Below are 24,071 nucleotides of genomic sequence, written 5' to 3'. Positions count from 1 at the left end.
CACTTCCCTGCTGTCTCCCAGTGTGTGCTGCTTCCAACGCTTAACTTCCCCTTAAAAAGTTTTAACTGTTGTTGCCACAACTACTTCCTGTATCAAAGGCAAGGCAGATAATGTACCAACAGTTTTAAGTGTGTTTGTTTATTAGTGTCAAAAGTCGGCTCACGCTAGCACCGCAATGAAGTTACTGTGAAAATCCCCTAGTCGCCACACTCTGGTGCCTGTTCGGGGACACTGAGGGAGAATTTAGCATGGCCAATACACCTTAACCAGCACGTCTTTCGGACTGTGAGAGGAAACCGGAGCCCGAAGGAAACCCATGCAGACACGGAGAACGTGCAAACTCCGCACAGACAGTGACCCAAACCGGGAATCGGACGCGGGTTGCTGATGCTGAGAGGCAGCAGTGCTAACCACTGTGCTGCTGCTTGGAATAGCAGTCCTTCAGATAGGAAAGTAATGGATAGCTGAAAACAGGGTTAAACTACACCACGCATGGGTAAAAGTCAGATTGCAGTCAGGTGACATCCGTGTGTAATTTGTTTTATTTTTTGCATCTGGCCCTAACTTTCTCTCTCTTTTATATTCCCAAGGTTTTCTTCACTTGATGCTCATGAGGGAAGCATGATGGTGATATCTTAGGGATCTGCCATAGTATGGCTGCTTTTCGATCCCAGCGTGTTACAAGATCGTCAGTTGGCTCAAATGGTTTGGATGAAAATTTCTGTGGGCGAACCCTGAGGAACCGGAGCATAGTTCACCCTGACGATTCCTCCCCCTTCCCTCAACTGAGATCGCGGTCACCCAAAAAGAAACAGGACGCTGTGCCGCAACAGAAAGGCATAAACGGCGGGAAGGTTACTGAGTGCAAACAGCACCACGCTCGCGAGTCCTGGGCGAGCCCGAGGAAACGGGGACTGTCATGTTCTGAGAAGGACAACCACGAGAAAAAGCCTTTGGACGTTTGTGACCCGATACTGCCCGTCTTTAAACGGGTGAAGCGATGCTCCCGCTCGGAGCCCGCGGACGGCCCAGAGGACGCAGTGTCACTTGTTAGAAGTGAAAAGGCGTCACTCGAGCGCAAAGGCTCGGCCGCCAGCAACGATGGGGACTTGTCGCAGCTCAAGCGTGCTCGACGCTTTCTCTTACTGGATGATTGTGACAAAAGGGAGATCAAAAAGGTGAAGGAGTTGGACGGTGGATGTGACGACTCGCTGCTGCTGAAAGAGGTGTCCGCTCACCAGGCTGCCAATGGGATCAATGAGAAAGACGCTGCTACTGCTGCTGCTCTGGGGTGCAGTGACTGTGAACCTCTTGATTTGAACAATAAACCAAAATGTGTTGATGTTGATACGTGTGCATCCATTTTACCAACAGAAACTGAAAACCACAATTCAGGTGGCCGGTCGCTGCTGCTAAACGGCAGCAAGGTGGCTGCTGTTTCCGACCCTGATGTGCCTTCTACAGATTCGGAGTGGGAAGACGACAGGACAGTAAATGACTGCCACTCTGTGTCACAACAATCTACCACAATTCCAGCAACGGAGAACCCATTGCAAATCAGGGAATCTGAGGAAGAGGTTGACGTTGTGGGATATAGCTTGTTCCAGTCAAAGGAACAGTGTTTTGAGAATGCCAGTGGCAGTATTGATGCTGCTCAGGATGTTGAACAGATCTCAGGGGTGCCCGATCCTTCTGCAGTGCTGGACTCTGGGCTCGGTCCCTCGGTTGAACCTCAAGAACACAGATATGCACTGAGAACTTCGCCCAGAAGGGCCGCAGTTAACAAGTGCAGCTCTCAAAAGACGAGCTCGCCCAGCAGGGACAGTAGTGGGCAGACGGAGGACAAGTCCCTCAGTCTTAATGAATGTGACAAGACTGGAGGAGCGGCAGGGGCTGCAGAAAGTACGCACTGTGCAAAATTGGAAGCGGGCGACTCTGGGGCCAAGGGGGAGTTGCCCCAGGACAGGGCTGGAGAATGTTTCAGTGGGAATGGGCCTGACTCGCCTCTACAGCTTGGCTTGGACAGAGGGCACTTGTCCACGAGCCACGAGAGCAGCAGTCAGCAATCCAGAGAAGAGGAGGAGGAGGAGCCTGATGTATACTACTTTGAATCAGATCATGTGGCACTGAAACATAACAAAGAGTATGTGTAACCATGGTAACCATGACATCTGCTTTTCCGTTCCTTTTATTTTAAACAATGTCTGCTTTTATCTATTTTCACAGTACCTGCTTCTCTCCCCCTCATTCCACCTAAAGTCAGCTGTGCTAAGTACGCACTGGAGTAGCAAAATCTAGTTGGGAGTGCTGTGTTTATAGAATCCCACCAGTGCAGAAGGAGGCCATTTGGCCCATCAAGTCTGCACCGACCACAATCCCACCCCCTGTTCCCATAACCCCACATATTTACCCTAGCTCGTCCCCCTGATAATGGGCAATTTAGCATGGCCAGTCAACCTACCCCTACATCTTTGGAGTGTGGGAGGAAACCGGAGCACCCGGAGGAAACCCAGGCAGACACAGGGAGGACGTGCAAACTCCACACAGACAGTGACCTGGGTCCCTGGCTCCGTGAGGCAGCAGTGCTAACCGCTGTGTCGCCCTTGAGTGTTGTGCGTTACCAATTGCTGCTTTATCACAGAGTTTTATTATTCCTACCGTTTACAGCGGGAAGGTTGGAATCAAAGCAATTTGACCACCTTGTGAGGTTAGAATCTGAAGGCTGAGTTTGTGGAGATTGTAGGGTAACAAAGCTCTATTGAGAGCGGCAGCATGTTCATTCCAAAGATGTTGAACCATTTAAAAGCGGGGCAAGATGCCACAGTGGTTAGCACTGCTACCTCACAGCGCCAGGGACCCGGGTTCAACTCCGGCCTCGGGTGAATGTCAGTGTGGCGTTTGCAAGTTCTCCCTGTGTCTGCGTGGGTTTCCTCAGTGTTCCGGTTTCCTCCTGCAGATCAAAAATGTGCAGGTTAGGTGGATTAGCCATGCTAAATTGCTCCTAAGGGGACTGGCAGGGTAAATATGAGGTCATGGCGGATAGGGCCTGGGTGAGATTGTTGTTGGTGCAGGCTCTATGGGCCAAATGACAGCCTCCTGCACTGTAGAGATTCTATGATTCTGTGAACAGGCTATTACAATAATTTACTGCAGATAACTCGCCTCCACCTCCACCCTCCTGCTGTGTCTAAAAGGAGGGATTTGGCTATTACAGAAGTCAGGTTGTTTTTTTCAAGTTGATTTATTTTTGTACGAGGGAGGTCATGCCTCAAGTTTGGTTGAGTTTTTTGAGGAGGTGACAAAAATGGTTGACGAGGGAAGGGCCATGGATGACGTCTACGTGGATTTTAGTAAAGTATTTGACAAGGTCCCTCATGGCAGGCTGGTGCAAAAGGTTAAATCTCACGGGATCAAAGGTGAACTAGCTGGATGGGTACAGAACTGGCTTGGCCATAGAAGACAGAGGGTAGCAGTGGAGGGGTCTTTTTCTGATTGGAGGTCTGTGACTAGTGGTGTTCCGCAGGCCTCTGTACTGGGACCTCTGCTGTTTGTGATATATATAAATGATTTGGAAGATGATGTAGCTGGTCTGATTAGTAAGTTTGCAGACGACACAACGATTGCTGGAGTTGCGGATAGTGATGAACATTGTCAGAGAATACAGCAGGATATAGATAGGCTGGAAAATTGGGCGGAGAAATGGCAGGTGGAATTTAATCCAGATAAATGTGAAGTGATGCATTTTGGTAGAACTAATGCAGCGGGGAGCTATACGATAAATGGCAGAACCATCAGGAGTATAGACACACAGAGGGATCTGGGTGTGCAAGTCCACAGATCCTTAAAGGTGGCAGCACAGGTGGAAAAGGTGGTGAAGAAGGCATGCTTGCCTTTATTGGACGGGGTATAGAGTTGGCATATGATGTTGCAGTTATATAGAACATTGGTTAGGCCACATTTGGAATACTGCGTCCAGTTCTGGTCGCCGCACTACCAGAAGGATGTGGAGGCTTTGGAGAGAGTGCAGAAAAGGTTTACCAGGATGTTGCCTGGTATGGAGGGTATTAGCTATGAAGAGAGATTGAGTAAACTAGGGTTGTTCTCCCTGGAAAGATGGAGGTTGAGGGGCGACCTAATAGAAGTTTATAAAAGTATGAAGGGCATAGATAGGGTGAACAGTTGGAAGCCTTTTCCCAGGTCACAAATGACAAACACAAGGGGTCACAAGTTCAAGGTAAGGGGGGCAAGGTTCAATACAGATATGCGGGGGACGTATTTTACACAGAGGGTGGTGGGGGCCTGGAATGCACTACCAAGCAAGGTGGTTGAGGCAGAGACGCTAGGATCATTTAAGACTTATCTAGATAGCCACATGAACAGACTGGGAATAGAGTGATACAAACGGATGGTCTAGTTAGGAACACATGATCGGTGCAGGCTTGGAGGGCCGAAGGGCCTGTTCCTGTGCTGTATTGTTCTTTGTTGTTTGTATTTATATATAACATGGAGATTAATGAAGGATCGTGTTGGGGACTGTGACAAATGCCCTTTTATACTAGCACACTCATGCTGGAATACTGAAAGTCCCCATGTTAATTGGTATGGATTCAAAGTGTATGGTGGCATTCCAGTGTTATCCCTTTCATTTGTACTGGAGGCAAATTCTTTTTCTGAAGCTGTGTTACATAACAAGGTATTAGTTTACAGAATTTGAGAGCTTGTTGGTAGAAAAGTAATGCTTTGAGCAAATCGATGGAAAGGGAAATTCCTAGTCTGTTTTTAAGGATCCAGCACCTCTAACGGATAATTTGAAAGGGTTGTGTCCACACTGAGCCTTCTCATCTTGGTAGCCAATGCATTTAGGTCGAGGTTTTCACTTTCCTTGTCAATAAGCCAGCAATGTAGCTGATGCCTCGTGACACCTTGATAAGATCGCGCTGCACTGGAAGGAAGAATTTGCATTTGTGTTGAGCCGATCATGTCCCTCAGCGCCGTGCAGGTTATGAAGTACTTTCTGAAATGTTGTCACTGCCATTGTGGCAGCTATTTCGTGCACAGCATAAACAGCAATGGGATAATTATTGGATGATCTGTATTAGTGATATTAGTTGAGGGTTAAGTATTGGCCTGGACACCGGGGAAAATGCCACAGAATCCCTACAGTACAAAAGGTGGCCATTCAGCCCATTGAGTCTGCACCGACTCTCCAAAAGAGCACCTTATCCAAGCCCTATCCCTGTAACCTTGCGGATTTACCATGGCTAATCCACCTAACCTGCACATCTTCGGATTGTGGGAGGAAACCCACGCAGATGTGAGGAGAACGTGCAAACTCCACACAGACAGTCACCCAAGGCCAGAATCGAACATGGTTACCTGGCGTTGTGAGGCAGCAGTGCTAACCACTGTGCACCCACATTCTCCAGCTTTTCTTCAAGTTATTGGACCTTTATGTCCACTTTAGATGACTTCCATTTAACATCCTATCCAAAAACTGACATGCCCAACAGTTTAGCATCAATGTTTTATAAAGTTTTAGAAGCAATATCAGGGAAATATTAACAGGCTCTTGAAGAGTTAAGGAGAGAATGACTGCAGATTTATGAGAAGGCAGGTTTATGTGACTAATTTAATTGCATTTTTTGATGCAATAACGGAGATTTTGATGAGGATTGTAGTGGATGTTGTCCATATGGATTTTAAGAAAACATTTGCAAATCTACCCCATGAAAGGCTGGTTAATAAAATTGTGGCTCATGGATTAGGAGGGTCACTGTCGACTTGGATAAGGATCTGGCTTAAGGACACAAAACAGCGAATCGTGGTAAATGGTTTTTTCACAATGGCGGATGGTAGACAGCAGTGTTCCCCAAGGGTCAGTGTTATGACTTGTGTTTTTATTTTGTTTTGAAATATGTAAAAGAACTTATTTATTAGTGTCACAAGTAGGCTAACATTAACTCTGCAATGAAGTTACTGTGAAAATCCCCTCGTCGCCACACCCTGGCGCCTGTTCGGCTACACTGAGGGGGAATTTAGCATGGCCAATGCACCTAAACCAGCACGTCTTTCGGACTGTGGAAGGAAACTGGAGCACCCGGAGGAAACCCACGCAGACATGGGGAGAACGTGCAGACTCTGCACAGACAGTGACCCAAGCCAGGAATCGAACCCGGTCCCTGGAACTGAGGGGCAGCAGCACTAACCATTGTGCCATCGTGGTGACCACTTGTATATTGACAAGAAAAGATGGATTAAAAGACTTGTATATTGGAATACAGAGTAAAATTTCAAAACTAGCTGATGATGCTAAACTTGGAGGAGTGGCAGACAGGGAAGATTATGTAATTTGACTGCAGCTAGACATAGGCTAGCAGAATGGGCAGACAGGTGACAGATGGAATTTAATACAGAGAAATGTGAGGTGATGCATTTTGGCAGAAGGGACAGACAGAGGCAATGTAGACTTAATTGCGCAGTTCTAAAGAGTGTGCAAGGTCAGTGTGACTTGGAACTTCATGTGCATGGATCTTTGAACATGGCAGGGCATAGTCAGAGCAGTTAGCAAGGCATATAGGACTTTGGGTTTAATAACTCTTTCTCCCACTCTGTCGCTCTCTCTCCATAGATGCAGTCAGAACTGCTGGGGGGGGGTTTTCCAGCACATTCTGTTTTTACGTTCAGTTAAACTGGACTTTTAGAAACATCGAAGATAGGAGCAGGAGGAGGCCATTTGGCCCTTCGAGCCTGCTCCGTCATTCATCACAATCATGGCTGATCGTCCAACTCAATAGCCTAATCCTGCTTCCTCCTCATAACCTTTGATCCCATTCGCCCCAAGTGCTATATCCAGCCGCCTCTTGAATACACTTAATGTTTTGGCATCAACTACTTCCTGTGGTAAAGGCTCTACAGAGCACCAGCCGATGGACCAAATGATCTGCTGCATCATAATGGATTGAATTGCTTTAGCCAGGTCATGCTGAGTTACTTTGATGTGAATGTGCAGGCATTGGTGAAATCACACTTAAGGGCTCGATCGAAAGATGGGCTTGCTGACCTGGGGTAAAAGTTAAGAGTTAGGACGTTACAAATTGCAAGCATTTTGTGTGAGCTTGTCACTGGTGACTATGCACTGTCATTCTCTCTCCTGTTGCTGCTGCGATTAGTGTGATTTGAGGTGGTGTGCTACCATCTGTCGGTAAAAAACCTTTAACTTCCAAAAAAAGATATTGACTTAAATCATGGTTTTATCGCTTGTCCTTGCTCTCATGTTGTATCGGTGCTAATAGGCAATCCCAAAGCATTAAAATCTCTCGTACTGTTGGTTTCCCCCCGGCATTGCATCCAGATAACCTGAGGCCTGGAGCATGGTTCTGATATTGAGCTGCTAAACTGCCCTAGCTTTGGGCACTACTTGTGGGAGAGTGAGAATGGTGGCACAGTGCTTAGCATTGCTGCCTCACAGCGCCAGGGACCTGGGTTCAATTCCCAGCTTGGGTCAGTCACTATCGGCACAGAGTCTGAACGTTCTCCCCGCATCTGCGTGGTTTTCCTCTCAGTCCGAAAGACGTGCTGGATAGGTGCATTGGCCATGCTAAATTCTCCCTCAATATACCTGAACGGGCGCTGGATTATGGCGACTAGGGGATTTTCACAGTAACTTCATTGCAGTGTTAATGTAAGCCTACTTGTGACACAAATAAATAAACTTAAGTTTAAACAAATTCATTCTGAAGCCAGTTTAGAGTGTGATTGCAATTTGCTAATGGAAATATACAGGTCACCAAATTGTTGTAAATGTCTGACTCTAGGTCAAAAAAACCCCACCAAACTGCCTTTTCCGATTTACTTTTGACACATTTGGTGGATCACGCCTTGATACCTTTGTAAAATATTGAATGTTGCAGAGCAAGTATATTTTAAATCTAACTAGTGTGAACTAAACACGTGACTCAAAATGAGATAAAGAAGAAAAGTAGGCTTTCCAAATCCAAAAATATTTCTAAAGAAAAGTTATTGAAGTGGAAAAAAAAGGCTTGCAATTGTATTGTGCCATCACAACCTCAGAAAATTCTGATGTGCTTTACAATCATTTAAATACTCTTGTAGTGTAGTAACTGGTAATGTAGGAAACATAACCATAGAATCCCTACAGTGCAGAAGGAAGCCATTTGGCCCATTGAGTTTGCACCGATTCAGAGCATCCCACCCAGGCCCTCCCCTCCACCCTATTTCACCAACCCCGCGCATTTGCCATGGCTAATGTAGCATCCAACTTGTATACAGCAGGCTCCCACAAGTAACAATGAAATGGTGACCAGGTAACCTGTCCAAGGTGTTGGCTGAGGGATAGCTATTGGTCAGGACATAGGGAGGAACTCACCATCTTGTCTAAATAATAGTACCATGGGATCACTTCTGTCCATCTTCCATAACTCACTAAATTCCAGGAGGGTAGCAGAAGATTGGAAAACAGCCAATGTGATGCCTTGTTCAAAAAGGGAGAACTGCAAGGAATTATAGGCCACTTAGTTTAACATCTATTATTGGCAAGACACTGGAGTCATTAATCAAAGAGGAAATAGCTAATCCTTTCGGAAAGCTGAATATAATCAAACTGAGTTGACATGGTTTTATGAAAGCTAAATCATGTTTGACAAATTTGCTCAAATCCTTTGAGGATGTAATAGGGAGAGTAGATAGATGGGAACCTGTAGATGTAGTGTTTTTAGATTTCCAAAAGGCATTTGACAAGGCGCCACGTAAGAGGCTGGTGCATAAAGTAAAAACCCGTGGAATTGGAGGAGGTGTGTTAGCATGGATTGGAAACTGTCTGTCACATAGAAACATAGAAGATAGGAGCAGGGGGAGGCCATTTGGCCCTTCAAACCTGTTCCGCCATTCATCACGATCGTGGCTGATGGTCCAACTCCAAGCCTAATCCTGCTTTTTTCCCCCCATAACCTTTGATCCCATTCACCTCGAATGTTATATCCAGCCGCCTCTTGAATACATTCAATGTTTTGGCATCAACTGTTTCCTGTGGTAATGAATTCCACAGGCTCACCACTCTTTGGGTGAAGAAATGTCTCCTCATCTCCATCCTAAATGGTCTACCCCGAATCCTCAGACTGTGACCCCTGGTTTTGGACTCTCCCACCATCGGGAACATCCTCCCTGCATCTACCCTGTCCAGTCCTGTTAGAATTTTATAAGTCTCTATGAGATCGCCCTTAGAAAACAGAGTTGGAAAAAATGAGTCCTTTTCAGAGTGGAAAAATATAACCAGTGGGGTACCACAGGGATTAGTTTTTGGCCCGAAATTATTCACTATTTACATTAATGACCTGGAAGAAGGAAGAGAATGTGAGGTTTACAAATTTGCTGTTGATACAAAGATAGGTAGAAGATCATGTTGTGATGAGGATATTGTGACTCTGCAGTGGGATATAGAAAGATTGGGTGACTAGGCAAAAATCTGGCAAATGGAGTTTAATGTGCTGAACTGTGAGGTCATGCACTTGGGTAGGAAAAATTAAAGGCAGAATATTATCTAAAAGGGAGAGTGCCCACAGGGTGAGTGAAATACAGAGGGATCTGGGTGTTCTAGTGCATGAATCACAAAAAGCTAGCAGGCAGGTCCAACAAGTCGTGAAGGCAAATGGCATTTTGGCCTTTATTGCAAAGGGGTTGGATTTTAAACATAAGAGGTGTTTTGTTGTAATTGTACAGGGTGTTGGTGAGGCCCCACCTGGAGTACTGAGCACAGTTTTGGTCCCTTTACCTAAAAAAGGATGTAGTAACTTGGAGGCAGTTCAATGGTGATTCACCAGGCTAATTCCTGGGATGAGAGAGGGGACTGTCCTATCAAGAGAGACTATATAGTCTAGGTTTGTATTCCTTGGAGTTTAGAAGAGTGAGGGATGACCTTATTCAAACATAAGATCGTGAGAGGGCTTGACAGGGTAGATGGTGAGATGTTTTCATGAGTGGGAGAGTCTTGAACATGGAGACACAAGATAAAGGGCCGGTCATTTAAAATTGAGATGTGTAGAAATTTCTTCTCGCGAAGGGTGGGTGAATCTTTGGAATTCTCTGCCCCAAAGGGTGGTGGAGGCTAGATCATTAGAAGTATTCAAAGTGGTGGTGGATAAATATTTGATCGAATTTGGGGCGGCACGGTGGTTAGCACTGCTGCATCACAGTGCCAGGGACCCGGGTTTGATTCCTGGCTTGGGTAACTGTCTGTGTGGAGTTGGCACGTTCTCCCCATGTCTGCGTGGGTTTCCTCCGGGTGCTCCGGTTTCCTCCCACAGTCCGAAGATATATGGGCTAGGTGGATTGGCCGTGCTAAATTGCCCCTTTGTGTCAGAGGGACTAGCTAGGGTAAATGCATGGGGTTGTTGGGGAAGGACCTGGGTGGGATTGTGGTCAGTGCAGACCCAATGGGCCAAATGGCCTCCTGCACTCTAGGATTCTATGATCAAGGAATAGAGGGTTATGGGGAAATGGCACAGAAAAGGATTTGAGGCCAGCATTGATCTGCCATGATCGTATTGAATGGTGGGACAGGTTTGAAGGGCCTGGTGACCTACCCCTGCTTCTATTCCTTGTGTTCTTGTATTTCCCAAACCTGTTCCTGGTATGACTTGCTTCAAGGCCTAACACTTGGACCCCAGAGTGAAAATTTGCGGGGTACAAGAATCATTGATTTTCAGTGAGTGGGACTTTCATATAACAGAATCTTCATCTTTGATGCACTTGGACATTGATTATTATTGCAATAATTTGTATTATTAGCATCCTGATTGTTGAAGCAATAGGCAGCTGATTAATGCACAGGAACCATGTAATTAATGTAATTACATCCTGATTATTAATGTAATTACATCCTTAATGTAATTACATCCTGATTATTGATGCAAGATTATCCTGGTTATTGATAAAATAGACTTTCTCCAAAACAAACACCTTTATTTTACAGGCATTTTTCCAGTGGCAAAAGGCTACATGTACCAACAAAATAATGTGAGGCTTTAAAGAGACATCTATTAGTATTGCACCCAGGCTCGGAGATCACACCCCCAGAATCTCGTTTCACCCGATCCACAGTTTGGAAAGCCTTGATCTAAAGGGCAGACGGGGCATCTGTTTAACACTGTCCCATTGGAATAGCAGCACTTCAGACAGTGCAGCACTTTCTCAATACTGTATCAGAAATGCTAGCCTACCATTGTGCGATTTGGGGCTTGAGCCCACAGTCTTCTGACTCTGAGGCAAGTGGCCCATCACTGAACCATGGTAAGAAATTAATAGTGGCAAAGAGAGACTTGGAAAATAGTAAAGCAACTGAGCTAACTGTGACACCAGAGAAATTCAGTACCACACCGAGAGAGCAGCCACAGAAAAGGTGAAAGAATGCAAGTAATGTGTGCAAAACGTTCCGAATGAATTATTTCCCCCAATTATTCACATGCCAGGCATGAACAGCTTGCCTTCTCCCAACAAGAATGTGCCAAAAAAATCATTGACTTGACCATAAGTGAGGTTTAGATAGATTAAGCAGGCTCAGAACAGGCACCAGACCATAGGAAAGATGTTGGCCTCAGGAGTATAGTGTAGATTTACCAGAATGATACCTGGGCTTTAAGGGTTAGCTTATGAGGAGGTATTACACAAACTCTGGTTTCATTACCTGGAATTTCCAAGATTTGATTTGAGTTGATTTGGATTTGATTTATTATTGTCACATGTATTAGTATACAGTGAAAAGTATTGTTTCTTGCATGCAATACAGACAAAGCATACCGTTCATAGAGAAGGAAAGGAGAGAGTGCAGAGTGTAGTGTTACAGTCATAGCTAGCGTGTAGAGAAAGATCAACTTAATGCGAGGTAGATCCATTCAAAAGTCTGACAGCAGCAGGGAAGAAGCTGTTCTTGAGTCAGTTGGGACGCGACCTCAGACTTTTGTATCTTCTTCCCAATGGAAGAAGGTGGAAGAGAGAATGTCTGGTGTGCTTGGGGTCCTTAATTATGCTGGCTGCTTTGCTGAGGCAGCGGGAAGTATAGACAGAGTTAGTGGATGGTGATTTGAACAAAGTTTTCAAGATGTTAAAGGGAACGGATAGGGTAGATCGAGAGAAACTATTTCCACCGGTCGGCACAGTCTGAAAATTAGAATCAAGAATGAAGTTAGTAAATACTTCTACACGCAAAGGGTGATATAAATGCATAACTCTCTCAACAGCAAGTGATGCTGAGTCAGTTGTTAATTTTAAATCTAATATTGATAGTTTTTTGTTAGCATTAAGTAATAAACTGTAGACGGTAAAGGCAGATGTATGGAGTTATATCACATATCAACCGTGACTGGAGGTGCTAGAAGATTGGAAACAGGCAGATAATCAATTATTTTGCATGAAATGCAAGTGTTGGGAATAAACTGGACGGTCATTTGTACAATGGGACTCTAACAAGCAACAGCCAGAATGGATTCAGAAAGGTATTATCCTCTCTCTCCAACCTTGTTGAATGCACTTATGGGGCAGCACGGTGGCACAGTGGTTAGCACTGGTTGGGTCACTGCGTGGGTTTCCTCTGGGTTCTCCGGTTTTCTCCCAGAGTCCAAAGACATACTGGTTAGGTGCATTGGCCATGCTAAATTCTCCCTCAGTGTACCCGAACAGGCGCCCGACTGTGGCGACTAGGGGATTTTTCACAGTAACTTCATTGCAGTGTTAACATAAACCTACTTGTGACTAATAAATAATCTTTACTTTTGTTGACTTCTTCCAGAGAAGTGACAATCTAGATGGACTTTGGAAAGCCCCCCCCCCCCCGATTTCTTCAGCTTCCCTTAAATACATACTTACTATTTTCCTCAACTGCTCTTTGTGATACTGAGTTTTACATTCTAATTTCTCTTTAGGTAAAGGAATTTCTCCAGAATTCCCTATAGGTTTTATTAATAAACCCTGGGAAGGTTGACAGAAAAGGAACAAAGGGCGCTAGTTTGCAGAGTTCCATCAGAGTTGGGGGGGGGGTTTGTATATTGGGTTGGGGGGCTGATATGAGTGCGTGCCTCAGGACTCGATGTATAGACTCTATTTGACACTAATTTGCATTGAGGATATGGATTCGGAAAGTAAATGTACAGTAATCACATTTGCAAATGATGCCGAACAAGGAGAGACGGGTTAGAAATTACAACATGAATTGAGCAATTTTATGTGACTTGTGCACAACACATGAGATTTAACGCAGAACAATGTAAAATATATGGACAGCAAGAGAATAAAACTGCCAAAAGTACTCTGTATGATGCTGAAAAAGCTGAGGATGGAGCGGAAAGAAACGTTAGGAGTCTCGGAAAGCTTAACATGTTGAACTAATCTAGAGCAGCAATCAAACAAAGCCAATAGAATATTGAACTAGACAGGCAGAATGGTAGAATACAAGTCAGAGAGGCGATCAGTCTTTGTGGTGCTCTTGTCAGCACTGGTCACTGAACAACAGTCGAGCACTGGCATCAATAAAGGCATCGTTCTGAAGTGGGAGTGTTGAGATAGAGGATCAGCCATGATCAGATTGAATGGTGCAGCAAGCTCGAATGGCCAAATGCCTGACTCCTGCCTCTATTTTCTGTGTTTCTAAGAGCCTGAAGATGATTGTCCGTGTCAGGCAATTTGTAAGAAAATACTAGACTTTTAACGTATTAAGGAAGAAACTAGGAGAATGATTTTGCAGGGTTGTGCAAGATTGCTTAAAAACATCTTCTATTCAGCTACCATGCCCTACGAGGACACTGGGGACCATGGACATCCATGTTAATCTTGCTCTGTAGGCGAGGATCATCTTGGTGGCACGTTCATCCAGTTTGCGAGGCTCCTCAGAAAGATCGTTCTGTGTATTCCTTGATCTCTTTTACCACCGATCTTTCCCATCAGCATCAGGGTGGGATTTACTGGCTTGTTTTCTCCAAAACCAGAAAATCCTGCCTGAGGTCAATGGTGATGGTCTGCCCCCTCGCCGGCTACAATTCCTGTGGCAGGCGGGATGGAAATATTCTGGCCTATAAATCATTTATGTGCCCAAGAAATTCCAACTGTCTCTTCCCGATCTTGGTCTTTTGGTATTGGATTTTACCAGCACATCTTCATTGGCGGTGTAACTTGTCCAAGATATCTTCATGATTTGCCTCAAAAGCCACAACTCCGCAACCTCAATTATTCTCTGCATTGGCTCACTGTCCAATGCTCGCTTCCCTATGTCAGAATTGGTGGGACATAGCATTCCAGGATTCTCGACTTTATTTTCATGGCTAATTTTGAATTGAACATAATTTTTTTCACTTTTTGGAATGCACCCTTGGCCATTCCAATCCTTTGTCTTATTTCTTGGTTGCACTTTCAGATGGTAACATATTTCTTGGGTAACAATTTGTTTACTTGTTTGATCTTTTCATTCTTCATGAGGGCTTTGATTCTGGTATAATTTTGTTTTCGGACGCTCGTAGACATTTTGTTTCCTTACAGTTTATGCTCGACATTTTCTTGTCACTTTCACTCACTACTCCACCCAAAATCTACTGCGGTTTCTCTTTGGAGTCAGCAACAAAAATATTGGCATTGGTGCCTCTTAATCTCCAACTAATAATACATTAAGATCTTTAATTTCTCTAAGAATATCTTCACTGCACAATCCGAATCCATCTAGGAAATAAAACCCTGGCCGACACCTCTTTTAATCTTCATAAAATCATTCTCGGCTTCCATGGCTACGGTTTGTTTCCAATAAAGATTTCTTATCATTCGAAGATAGCAAGATCTGCCCTGCAGTGATCAATAAAACATGACTATATCCTTTTTTTTCATCTCCGATGGGTTTGTTTTACTGGACGTAAAAAAAAGGCTTATCGCAGGCAGCATGGTGGCACATTTGGGGCAACAGGGTAGCAAGGCGACATGGGGCACGGGTTGGCACTGCTGCCTCACAGCTCCAGGAACCCGAGTTCAATTCCGGCCTTGGGCGACTGTGTGGAGTTTACACGTTCTGCACGTGTCTGGGTGGGTCTCCTCCGAGTGCTCCGGTTTCTTCCCACGCTCCAAAGATGTGTAGGTTAGGGGGAATTAGCGGGATAAATATGTGGGGATAGGGCCTGGGTAGGATGCTTTGTTGAAAATTTGACGGGCCAAATGGCACTTTCTTCACTGTCGGGATTCTATGAGGAATACAAGTTGAAATTTTTAAAAATGGAACAAGGGGACTCGAGCCAGAGAAGGATCATTTTAGATCAGAGATCAGGAAATTCTTCTGGACAATAAGCTTCCAGATCGGATGGTGGAGAATAATATTCCAGAATTCTGTAAATCAGCAGGGCGCTGCTGTGAGACAGGAGGTGGTCAATGAATGAGGGTGGGCTAAATGACCTTTCTCATCCATAATTATTTTGTGGCCTTGTGATAAATGCTGTAAAAGCAAAATTATAGATAAATTGGAGTGTAGCCAATAGGAGACATATAGTTCCTGCATTGACACTCTACAGTGTAGATGTCTCTGCAGACCAGTGAAAATGTTTGGTTTGATTTGTCTCGTGTATTAGTATGCACTGAAAAGTATTGTTTCTTGTGTGCTATGCGGAGAAACATACTGCTCATAGAGTACATAGGGGAGAAGGAATGTTGCACTGTCTCTTATGTTGGGGGACACTGCAAGAGGAAAAGGTGCTGATAGCGCTTTTAATAAATATTTGGCAACATTAGAGGGTAGTGTCTTGATAGTTAGTCCTTTCCTGTAGCCCATTAGTCTAAAACCTCGAGTTAACACACTGGGTTCTACAACTACAAAAGACTTGAACTGATATAACTCTCACTACTGGCTTGGGAAATCTCACAAAAGTTGAGCACAGAGCTTTTTCTGAAATGCACTCTCACTGACTGTTAATGTTGTCAAAATGGCATTCACAAATCACAATAAGTTAGCTTGCAGGTACACCAAGCAATTAGGAAAGCAAAATGGGATATTTGCCTTAATTACAAAGATTGGAGTACAGGAAATGTTCCTACAATTATTTAACACCTCGGTCGAGACCACACCTGGTATATTGTTTACAGCTTTCATAGAATCCTACAGTGCAGACGGAGGCCATTCGGCCCATCGAGTCTGCACCACAATCCCACCCAGGCCCTATCCCCATAGCTCCATGCATTTTCCCCAGCTAGTCTCCCTGACACTAAGGGGCAATTTAGCACAGCCACCTAACCTGCACATCTTTGGACTGTAGGAGGAAACTGGAGCACCCAGAGGAAACCCATGCAGACACAGGGAGAACATGCAGATTCCACACAGACAGTGACCCGAGGCCGGGAGTCAAATGCGGGTTCCTGGCACTGTGAGGCAGCAGTGTTAACCATTGTGCCACCATACCGCCTTTTTGCACTCCCTCTAAGATTAGACCAATGAAGTTTAAGCAGAATAGTTCCTGGGTTGAGTGGATTGTCAGATGAGGAGAGATTGGGTAGATTAGGCCAATGGTCCCGAGAGTTTAGAAGAATGAAAGATGACCTCATTGGAACATACAAAGTTCTTAAGGGGCTTGATGGACGGTTTGTTGGGAGGATGTTTCCTCAGTCTAGCGAGTCTAGAATTGGGGGTTGCGGTCTCAGAACAAGAGAATTGGCCATTTAGGACTGAGATGAGAAACTCTTCACTCAACCGATCATAAATCATTGGAATTCTATGCCCCAGAGAGCAGTGGAGTCTATTCAAGACATAACAGGTTAAATTTTGCGGATAATGCAGGAAGGTGGAGTTTATGGAGAAGCTACAATCTTATTGACTGACAGAGCGGGATCGATGGACCAAGTGACCTCCTGCTTCCATTTCTTATGTACCCTACACACACCAATATGATGAAAGACCATTGAGGTTATTTTGGCGAAGGAGGAACGCTCGCTACTACTCTGGCAAAAAGAAAACATTCTCCTCTTCGTAAAATGCTGTGGAATCTTCAGATTCTACCTAACACAGAGCAGCAGGCAGCTTAATATCTTCTCCAAAGGATGGCCCTTTTAAAAACTTGCAGCACTTCCTTAGTACTGTACTGGAACTTGGGCCTTGATCGTGAATGGGATGATAACATAAGAACTAGGAGCAGGAATAGGCCATCTGGCCCCTCGAGCCATTCAATAAGATCATGGCTGATCTTTTCGTGAACTCAGCTCCAAAGAGTCATAGAGGTTTACAGCATGGAAACAGGCCTTTCAGTCCAACTTGTCCATGCCACCCTTTTTTTAAAAACCGCTAAACTAATCCCAATTGCCCGCATTTGGCCCTTATCCCTCTATACTCATCGTACCCATGTAACTATCTAAATGCTTTTTAAAAGATAAAATTGTACCCGCCTCTACTACTACCTCTGGCAGCTTGTTCCAGACACTCACCACCCTCTGTGTGAAACAATTGTCCCTCTGGACACTTTTGTATCTCTCACCTTAAACCTATGCCCTCTAGTTTTAGACTCCCCTACCTTTGGGAAAAGATATTTACTATCTACCTTGTCTATGCCCCTCATTATTTTATAGACCTCTATAAGGTCACCCCTCAGCCTTCTACGCTCCAGAGAAAAAAGTCCCAGTCCATTCAGCCTCTCCTTATAACTCAATCCATCAAGTCCCGGTAGCATCCTAGTAAATCTTTTCTGCACTCTTTCATTTTAATAATATCCTTTCTAAAATAGGGTGACCAGAATTGCACACAGTATTCCAAGTGTGGCCTTACCAATGTCTTGTACAACTTCAACAAGACGTCCCAACTCCTGTATTCAATGTTCTGACCGATGAAACCAAGTGTGCCGAATGCCTCCTTCACCACTCTGTCCACCTGTGACTCCACTTTCAAGGAGCTATGAACATGTACCTCTAGATCTCTTTGTTCTGTAACTCTCCCTAACACCATACCATTAACTGAGTAAGTGCTGCCCTGGTTCAATCTACCAAAATGCATCACCTCGCATTTGTCTAAATTAAACTCCCATCTGCCATTCGTCAGCCCACTGGCCCAATTCATAGAATCATAGAATCCTACAGTGCAGAAAGAGGCCATTCGGCCCATTGAGTCTGCACCAACCACAATCCCACCCAGGCCCTATCCACATATCCACCCACTGACCCCTCTAACCTATGTATCCCAGGACACTAAGGGGCAATTTAGAATGGCCAATCAACCTAGCCCGCACATCTTTGGACTGTGGGAGGAAACCGGAGCACCCGGAGGAAACCCACGCAGACACAGGGAGAATGTACAAACTCCACACAGACAGCGACCCAAGCCGTGTTTTGGACCCAGGTCCCTGAAGCTGTGAAGCAGCAGTGCTAACCACTGTGCTACCGTGCCACCATTGATCAAGATCCCGTTGCAATTGGAGATAACTTTCCTCACTGTCCACCATGCCACCAATCTTGGTGTCATCTGCAAACTTACTAACCATGCCTCCTATATTCTCATCCAAATCATTAATATAAATGACAAATAACAGTGGGCCCAGCACTGATCCCTGAGGCACACCGCTGGTCAGAGGCCTCCAGTTTGAAAAACAACTCTCTACAACCACCAGAAGCCAATTTTGTATCCATTCAGATACCTCACCCTGGATCCTGTGAGGTTTCACCTTACGCAACAACCTACCATGCGGTACCTTGTCAAAGGCCTTGCTAAAGTCCATGTAGACAACATCAACTGCACTGCCCTCATCTACCTTCTCGGTTACCCCTTCAGAAAACTCAATTAAATTTGTGAGACATGATTTTCCACTCACAAAGCCATGCTGACTGTCCCTAATCAGTCCTTGCATCTCTAAATGCCTATAGATCCTGTCTCTCAAAATACCTTCCAACAATTTACCCACCACAGCTGTGAGGCTCACTGGTCACCATACATCCCTTTGCCTTCCCACAGACTCCCCCAATTAACTTTTGAAAGTTCTTGCCTGATACCATCAAAATTGGTCTTGCCCCAATTTAGAATTTTAACTTTTGGGACAGACCTATCATTCTCCATAGCTATCTTAAAACTAATAGAATTATGGTCACTGGTCCCAAAGTGATCCCTCACTAACACTTCTGTCACCTGCCCTTCCTTATTTCCCAAGTGGAGGTCAAGTTTTGCCCCCTCTCTAGTCGGACCATCCACATACTGAATGAGAAATTCCTCCTGAATGCACTCAACTAATTTCTCTCCATCAACCCTCTAATACTATGGCTGTCCCAGTCAACGTTGGGAAAATTAAAATCTCCGACTATTACCACCCTATTTTTCTTGGAGCTATCTGTAATCTCCTTACATATTTGCTCCTCAATTTCCCGCTGACTATTTGGGGGCCTATAGTACAACCCTATCAAAGTGATTTCCCCCTCCTTATTTCTCAGTTCTACCCATATAGACTCAGTGGCCGAACCCTTGGATATATCCCCTCTCAGTACGGCCGTGATGCTTTCCCTAATCAAAAGTGCAACTCCCCCTCCCCTCTTACCTCCTGTTCTATCTTTCCTATAGCACCTGTACCCTGGAGCATTAAGCTGCCAGTCCTGTCCCTCCCTTAGCCATGATTCAGTAATTGCTATAATGTCCCAATCCCATGTACCCACCCGCTCACCATAACCCTTAATTCCTGTACTGTTCAAAAATTTATCTATCCTTGTCGTAAAAACATTCAATGAGGTAGCCTCAACTGCTTCACTGGGCAGGGAATTCCACAGATTCACAATCCTTTGGGTGAAGAAGTTCCTCCTCAACTCAGTCCTTAGCACAATCATGATCTTAGCACAAGACTCCAAACCCGGTCATTTTTATTTGCGAGAGAGCGCTGGGCGGGAGGGAAATTGCAATCCGAACACGGCTTGAGGCAGTTACAGTTTAGCAGGAATTGAATGCTTCTGTGGACAAAAGTTTGTTTTGAGGCCCAGATTTGAAGATGAGCCAATAGTTAATGTTGGTGTGAGGTCTGTTTGTGCCAATCAGATACTTAACTGAAAGCAGCTACTTGTAGTTTCTTTCTTCTGGCACTGTGAATGCCCTACAGAAAAAGGAAAAAAATCTCACTTAAGATGATGTTCTTTAACGTTGTGCCAATAACTCCGTTGTGCCAAAAGTGCTAATTCTATGCATGAAATTACTGCTGCCATTAATATCAGTGATTGACCTGTAACCGCCAATACTTTCCTTCAGTGCGGTGATTTTCAAATGTAATTTGCAGCTGCAAATATTCGTATACTCCTGGGGAACAGCCACAAAGATTGGCACACGCGTGTGAATTGGCTGCAAGTTTTGGCACGTTCAAAAAGATTGGCCACAAATATTTCCATGCTTAAGACACTGGATTTCAGGCATGCAGTACAGCGTTGTCACGGGAAATCTTTAGTAATGATCGTGTGTTTAAATTTTCATCTAATCAGCCCGCTGGAAAACTTATTGGAAAGCTAAACTTTTGTTCAGAGAGACATGGGGTAATAAAGGAGGCAGAGTGGATCCGTTCAATTTAAATAGTGGAACTCGACACAGGAGACTTGTAAAGAAGATGGAAGGCCATGAAATGAAGGGGAAAATGGCAGTAAAATAATAGTTTATTTATTAGTGTCACGAGAAAGGCTTACATTAACACTGCAGTGAAGTTACTGTGAAATTCCCCTCGTTGCCATGCTCCGGTGCCTGTTCGGGTACACTGAGGGAGAATTTAGCGTGGCCAATGCACCCTAACCAGCACGGCTTTTGGACTGTGGGAGGAAATCGAAGCACCCGGAGGAAACCCGTGCAGACACTGGGAGAACGTGCAAACTGCGCACAGACATTGACCCAAACCGGGAATCGAACTCAGGTCCCTGGCGCTGTGAGGCAGCAATGCTAACCATGTTGCCCCCATAGAATTTTCTTAGTGACAGACTGTGAGCAGGATGTTTTTTTTCAGACTGGGTGGTGGTGTTGCAGTGATGTTCCCCAAAGAACCTGGACAGGATTGTAGGAGCAGTTGGGGGCAGACAGAAATGTTGGTTTAGCACTGAATTGTATGTAATGATCTGGGGATATTTTAGCTCAGTTGGCTGGACAACTGGTTTGTGATGTGGAGCGACGGGTTCAATTCCCGTACAGGCTGAGGTTATTCATGAAGGACCCGCCTTCCCAAACTTGCCCCTCACCTGAGGTGTGGTGATTCTCAGGCTAAATCACCACCGGTCGACTCTTCCCCCTCTCCTTAATCATAGAAACCCTACAGTGCAGAAGGAGGCCATTCGGCCCATCGAGTCTGCACCGACCACAATCCCACCCAGGCCCTACCCCCACATATTTTACCCGCTAATCCCTCTAACCTACGCATCCCAGGACTCTAAGGGGCAATTTTTTTAACCTGGCCAATCAACCTAACCCGCACATTAATGGGGGCAGGGATAGCAGCTTCTGGTCATCTTGGATTATGGCAACTTTATGGATTACGTAGTGGCACAGTGGTTAACACTGCTTCCTCACAGTGCCAGGGACATTTTTGATTCCCGGCTTGGGTCACTGTCTGTGTGGAGTCTGCACGTTCTCCCCGTGTCTGCGTGGGTTTCCCCCGGGTGCTCTGGTTTCCTCCCACAGTCTGAAAGACGTGCTGGTTAGGGTGCATTGGCTGTGCTAAATTCTCCCTCAGTGTTACCCGATCAGGCGCCGGAGTGTGGCGACGAGGGGATTTTCACAGTAACTTCATTGCAGTGTTAATGTAAGCCTACTTGTGACGCTAATAAATAAACTTGCATACAAATCCACAGCTTGAAAAGCTGATGGAAACGGAACACTTTCAAAAGGAAATTGGATAAATATTTGAAGGGTAAAAACTTTCAGGGCTCTGGGTGGGGTGGGGGAATGACTTGAATAGGTTTTCAAAGAGTTGGCAAGAGTACACCTGGTCATTTCCTGTGCTGTATTGTCCGAGGAACCCAAGATAAAATGCTCCGAAGAAGATTCATCTGGACTCTCAACGTTCACTATTTCTCTCTCCGCGATGCTGCCAGAGGTGCTGGCTTTATCCAGAATTTCCTGTTTTTATTTGAGACTTCTAGCACTATTTTGCTTTTATTTAACTAAAATAAAACTTGCCAGATTCACAAAGGCCAACGGTCAGATGACCCATTAAAGATAGACACCTGGTCACTGACTATGACCATTGGGCTGGCTTCCTTCAGTGTCGCCCTGTGGTATCTGCAGCTAGTGACGCTGATGAGGCACTGCCCCAGAGCAAAAACACTTTCCTTATGCTGTTCGCCTCGACAACACTTTTTCTCCATAAGACGTAGGAGCAGAATTAGGCCACTCGGCCCATCGAATCTGCTCTGCCATTCAATCATGGCTGATATTTTTCTCATCCCCATTCTCCTGCCTTTTCCCCATAACCCCTGAGCCCCTTATTAATCAAGAACCTATCTATCTCTGTCTTAAAGACACTCAATGACCCGGCCTCCACAGCCTTCTGTGGCAAAGAGTTCCACAGATCCACCACTCTCTGGTTGAAGAAATTCCTCCTCATCTCAGTTTTGAATTCATAATTCTCAATGAATTGCTTTCTGTGCTTTACTGTGCTTGGGCTATCGCTTATACAAGACCAAAGCTTGAGAGCTATTAGCCAGTTTTCACTCACCATCGTGATGAGAGGGAGAGCAGGCTGGGGTTAGGGGAGGAGAAGCGGGGGATGCTCTTCTCCGTTTCAGTAGACAGGAGTAGTTCCACTTTAAAATGAAAATCTGCAGAGTAATTGCAAATTGGAGCTTTGGAGAAAAAATGTCCACTGGCTCTCAAAAGCCTCCCATTACCTGTGAACATAATGAGGGCTGTGATAAATCATTTGTACTCTTCAACTGCTGTCACCCTTGGGTCACTGTCTGTGTGAAGTTTGCACATTCTCCCCGTGTCTGTGTGGGTTTCCTCCGGGTGCTCCAGTTTCCTCCCACAGTCCAAAGATGTTCAGGTTCGGTGGATTGGCCGTGTTAAATGCGTGGGGGAAGTTATGGGAATAGGGCGGGGCAGGGGGTTGGTGGACTTGGGTAAGTACTTATTCGGTGCAGACTCAATGATGGTGCTTTCATTGTAGCAGGAGGTTTTAAAAATCTAATAGCTTGGTAATGTCTTTTTACCACAAGGTGGCAGTGAAGTCACATCTTGAGTGAGGCTTCCTATGTTTTTCTTTGATTATACTCTTGTGAAGTCTCTTGTGATGCTTCACAATGTTGAAGGTCCTGTGTAAAAGCAAGTTGTATATTTATGCAACATATGTGCTGTGAAAGGCTTTGAGTGTTTTTCTTTGGAATGCTATCTTACTGGTGTGTAACTCCTCCATTGTGTAACTCACCCAAAAATCTCCCCCAACAACAGCCAGATGCCTGGTGTTAGTTTGTGTACGTAGACTTCCTAACACCCAGCATGAACCCTCAGCACTGCTCTTGACTCTGTCACCTCCTCCAACTTACCGACTGTTAATATAAATTATGGATGATTTTTCCTGACTGACTGAAATAGTTGTTTGATTGATAGCAGTGATGTAACTTCTAGACCTTGTTACTCACTCCGTCCCGCACCGTGCTACATACTGTCTGAATCAGTCTGATGGCGCATTCTACCCCTCTCTTTCGCTCCACTTTATCTCACCCCCTTGCCCCTCTCATCCTCGCGCACACACTCTCTCTTCCCCCTCCCTCTCTCTCTCATCCACACGCTCTCTCTCTCTTCCCCCTCCCTCCCTCTCTCTCTTCCCCCTCCCTCTCTCTCTTCCCCCTCCCTCCCTTCCTCTCTTCCCCCTCCCTCCCTCTCTCTCTTCCCCCTCCCTCCCTCCCTCTCTCTCTTCCCCCTCCCTCCCTCTCTCTCTCCCCCCTCCCTCCCTCTCTCTCTCCCCCCTCCCTCCCTCTCTCTCTCCCCCCTCCCTCCCTCTCTCTCTTCCCCCTCCCTCCCTCTCTCTCTTCCCCCTCCCTCCCTCTCTCTCTTCCCCCTCCCTCCCTCTCTCTCTTCCCCCTCCCTCCCTCTCTCTCTTCCCCCTCCCTCCCTCTCTCTC

At 45.3% G+C, this 24,071-nt stretch overlaps 1 protein-coding gene across 2 annotated transcripts in view; it reads left to right on the top strand.

Annotated features, from left to right (window-relative positions):
- Positions 1-24,071, top strand: part of zzz3 (zinc finger, ZZ-type containing 3) — a 132,171-nt gene that overhangs the window by 43,190 nt on the left and 64,910 nt on the right. For both annotated transcript variants that reach the window (XM_078218944.1, XM_078218945.1), the window contains one exon: positions 591-2,143. In XM_078218944.1, the coding sequence (XP_078075070.1) occupies positions 654-2,143 (1,490 nt within the window). In that variant the 5' untranslated portion in view covers positions 591-653. The remainder of the gene's footprint in view (positions 1-590; positions 2,144-24,071) is intronic.

Source organism: Mustelus asterias, chromosome 8 (genome assembly GCF_964213995.1).
Source record: "Mustelus asterias chromosome 8, sMusAst1.hap1.1, whole genome shotgun sequence".
In the NCBI taxonomy this organism is placed as follows: domain Eukaryota; kingdom Metazoa; phylum Chordata; class Chondrichthyes; order Carcharhiniformes; family Triakidae; genus Mustelus; species Mustelus asterias.
This window is presented reverse-complemented; position numbering and strand designations above follow the sequence as displayed.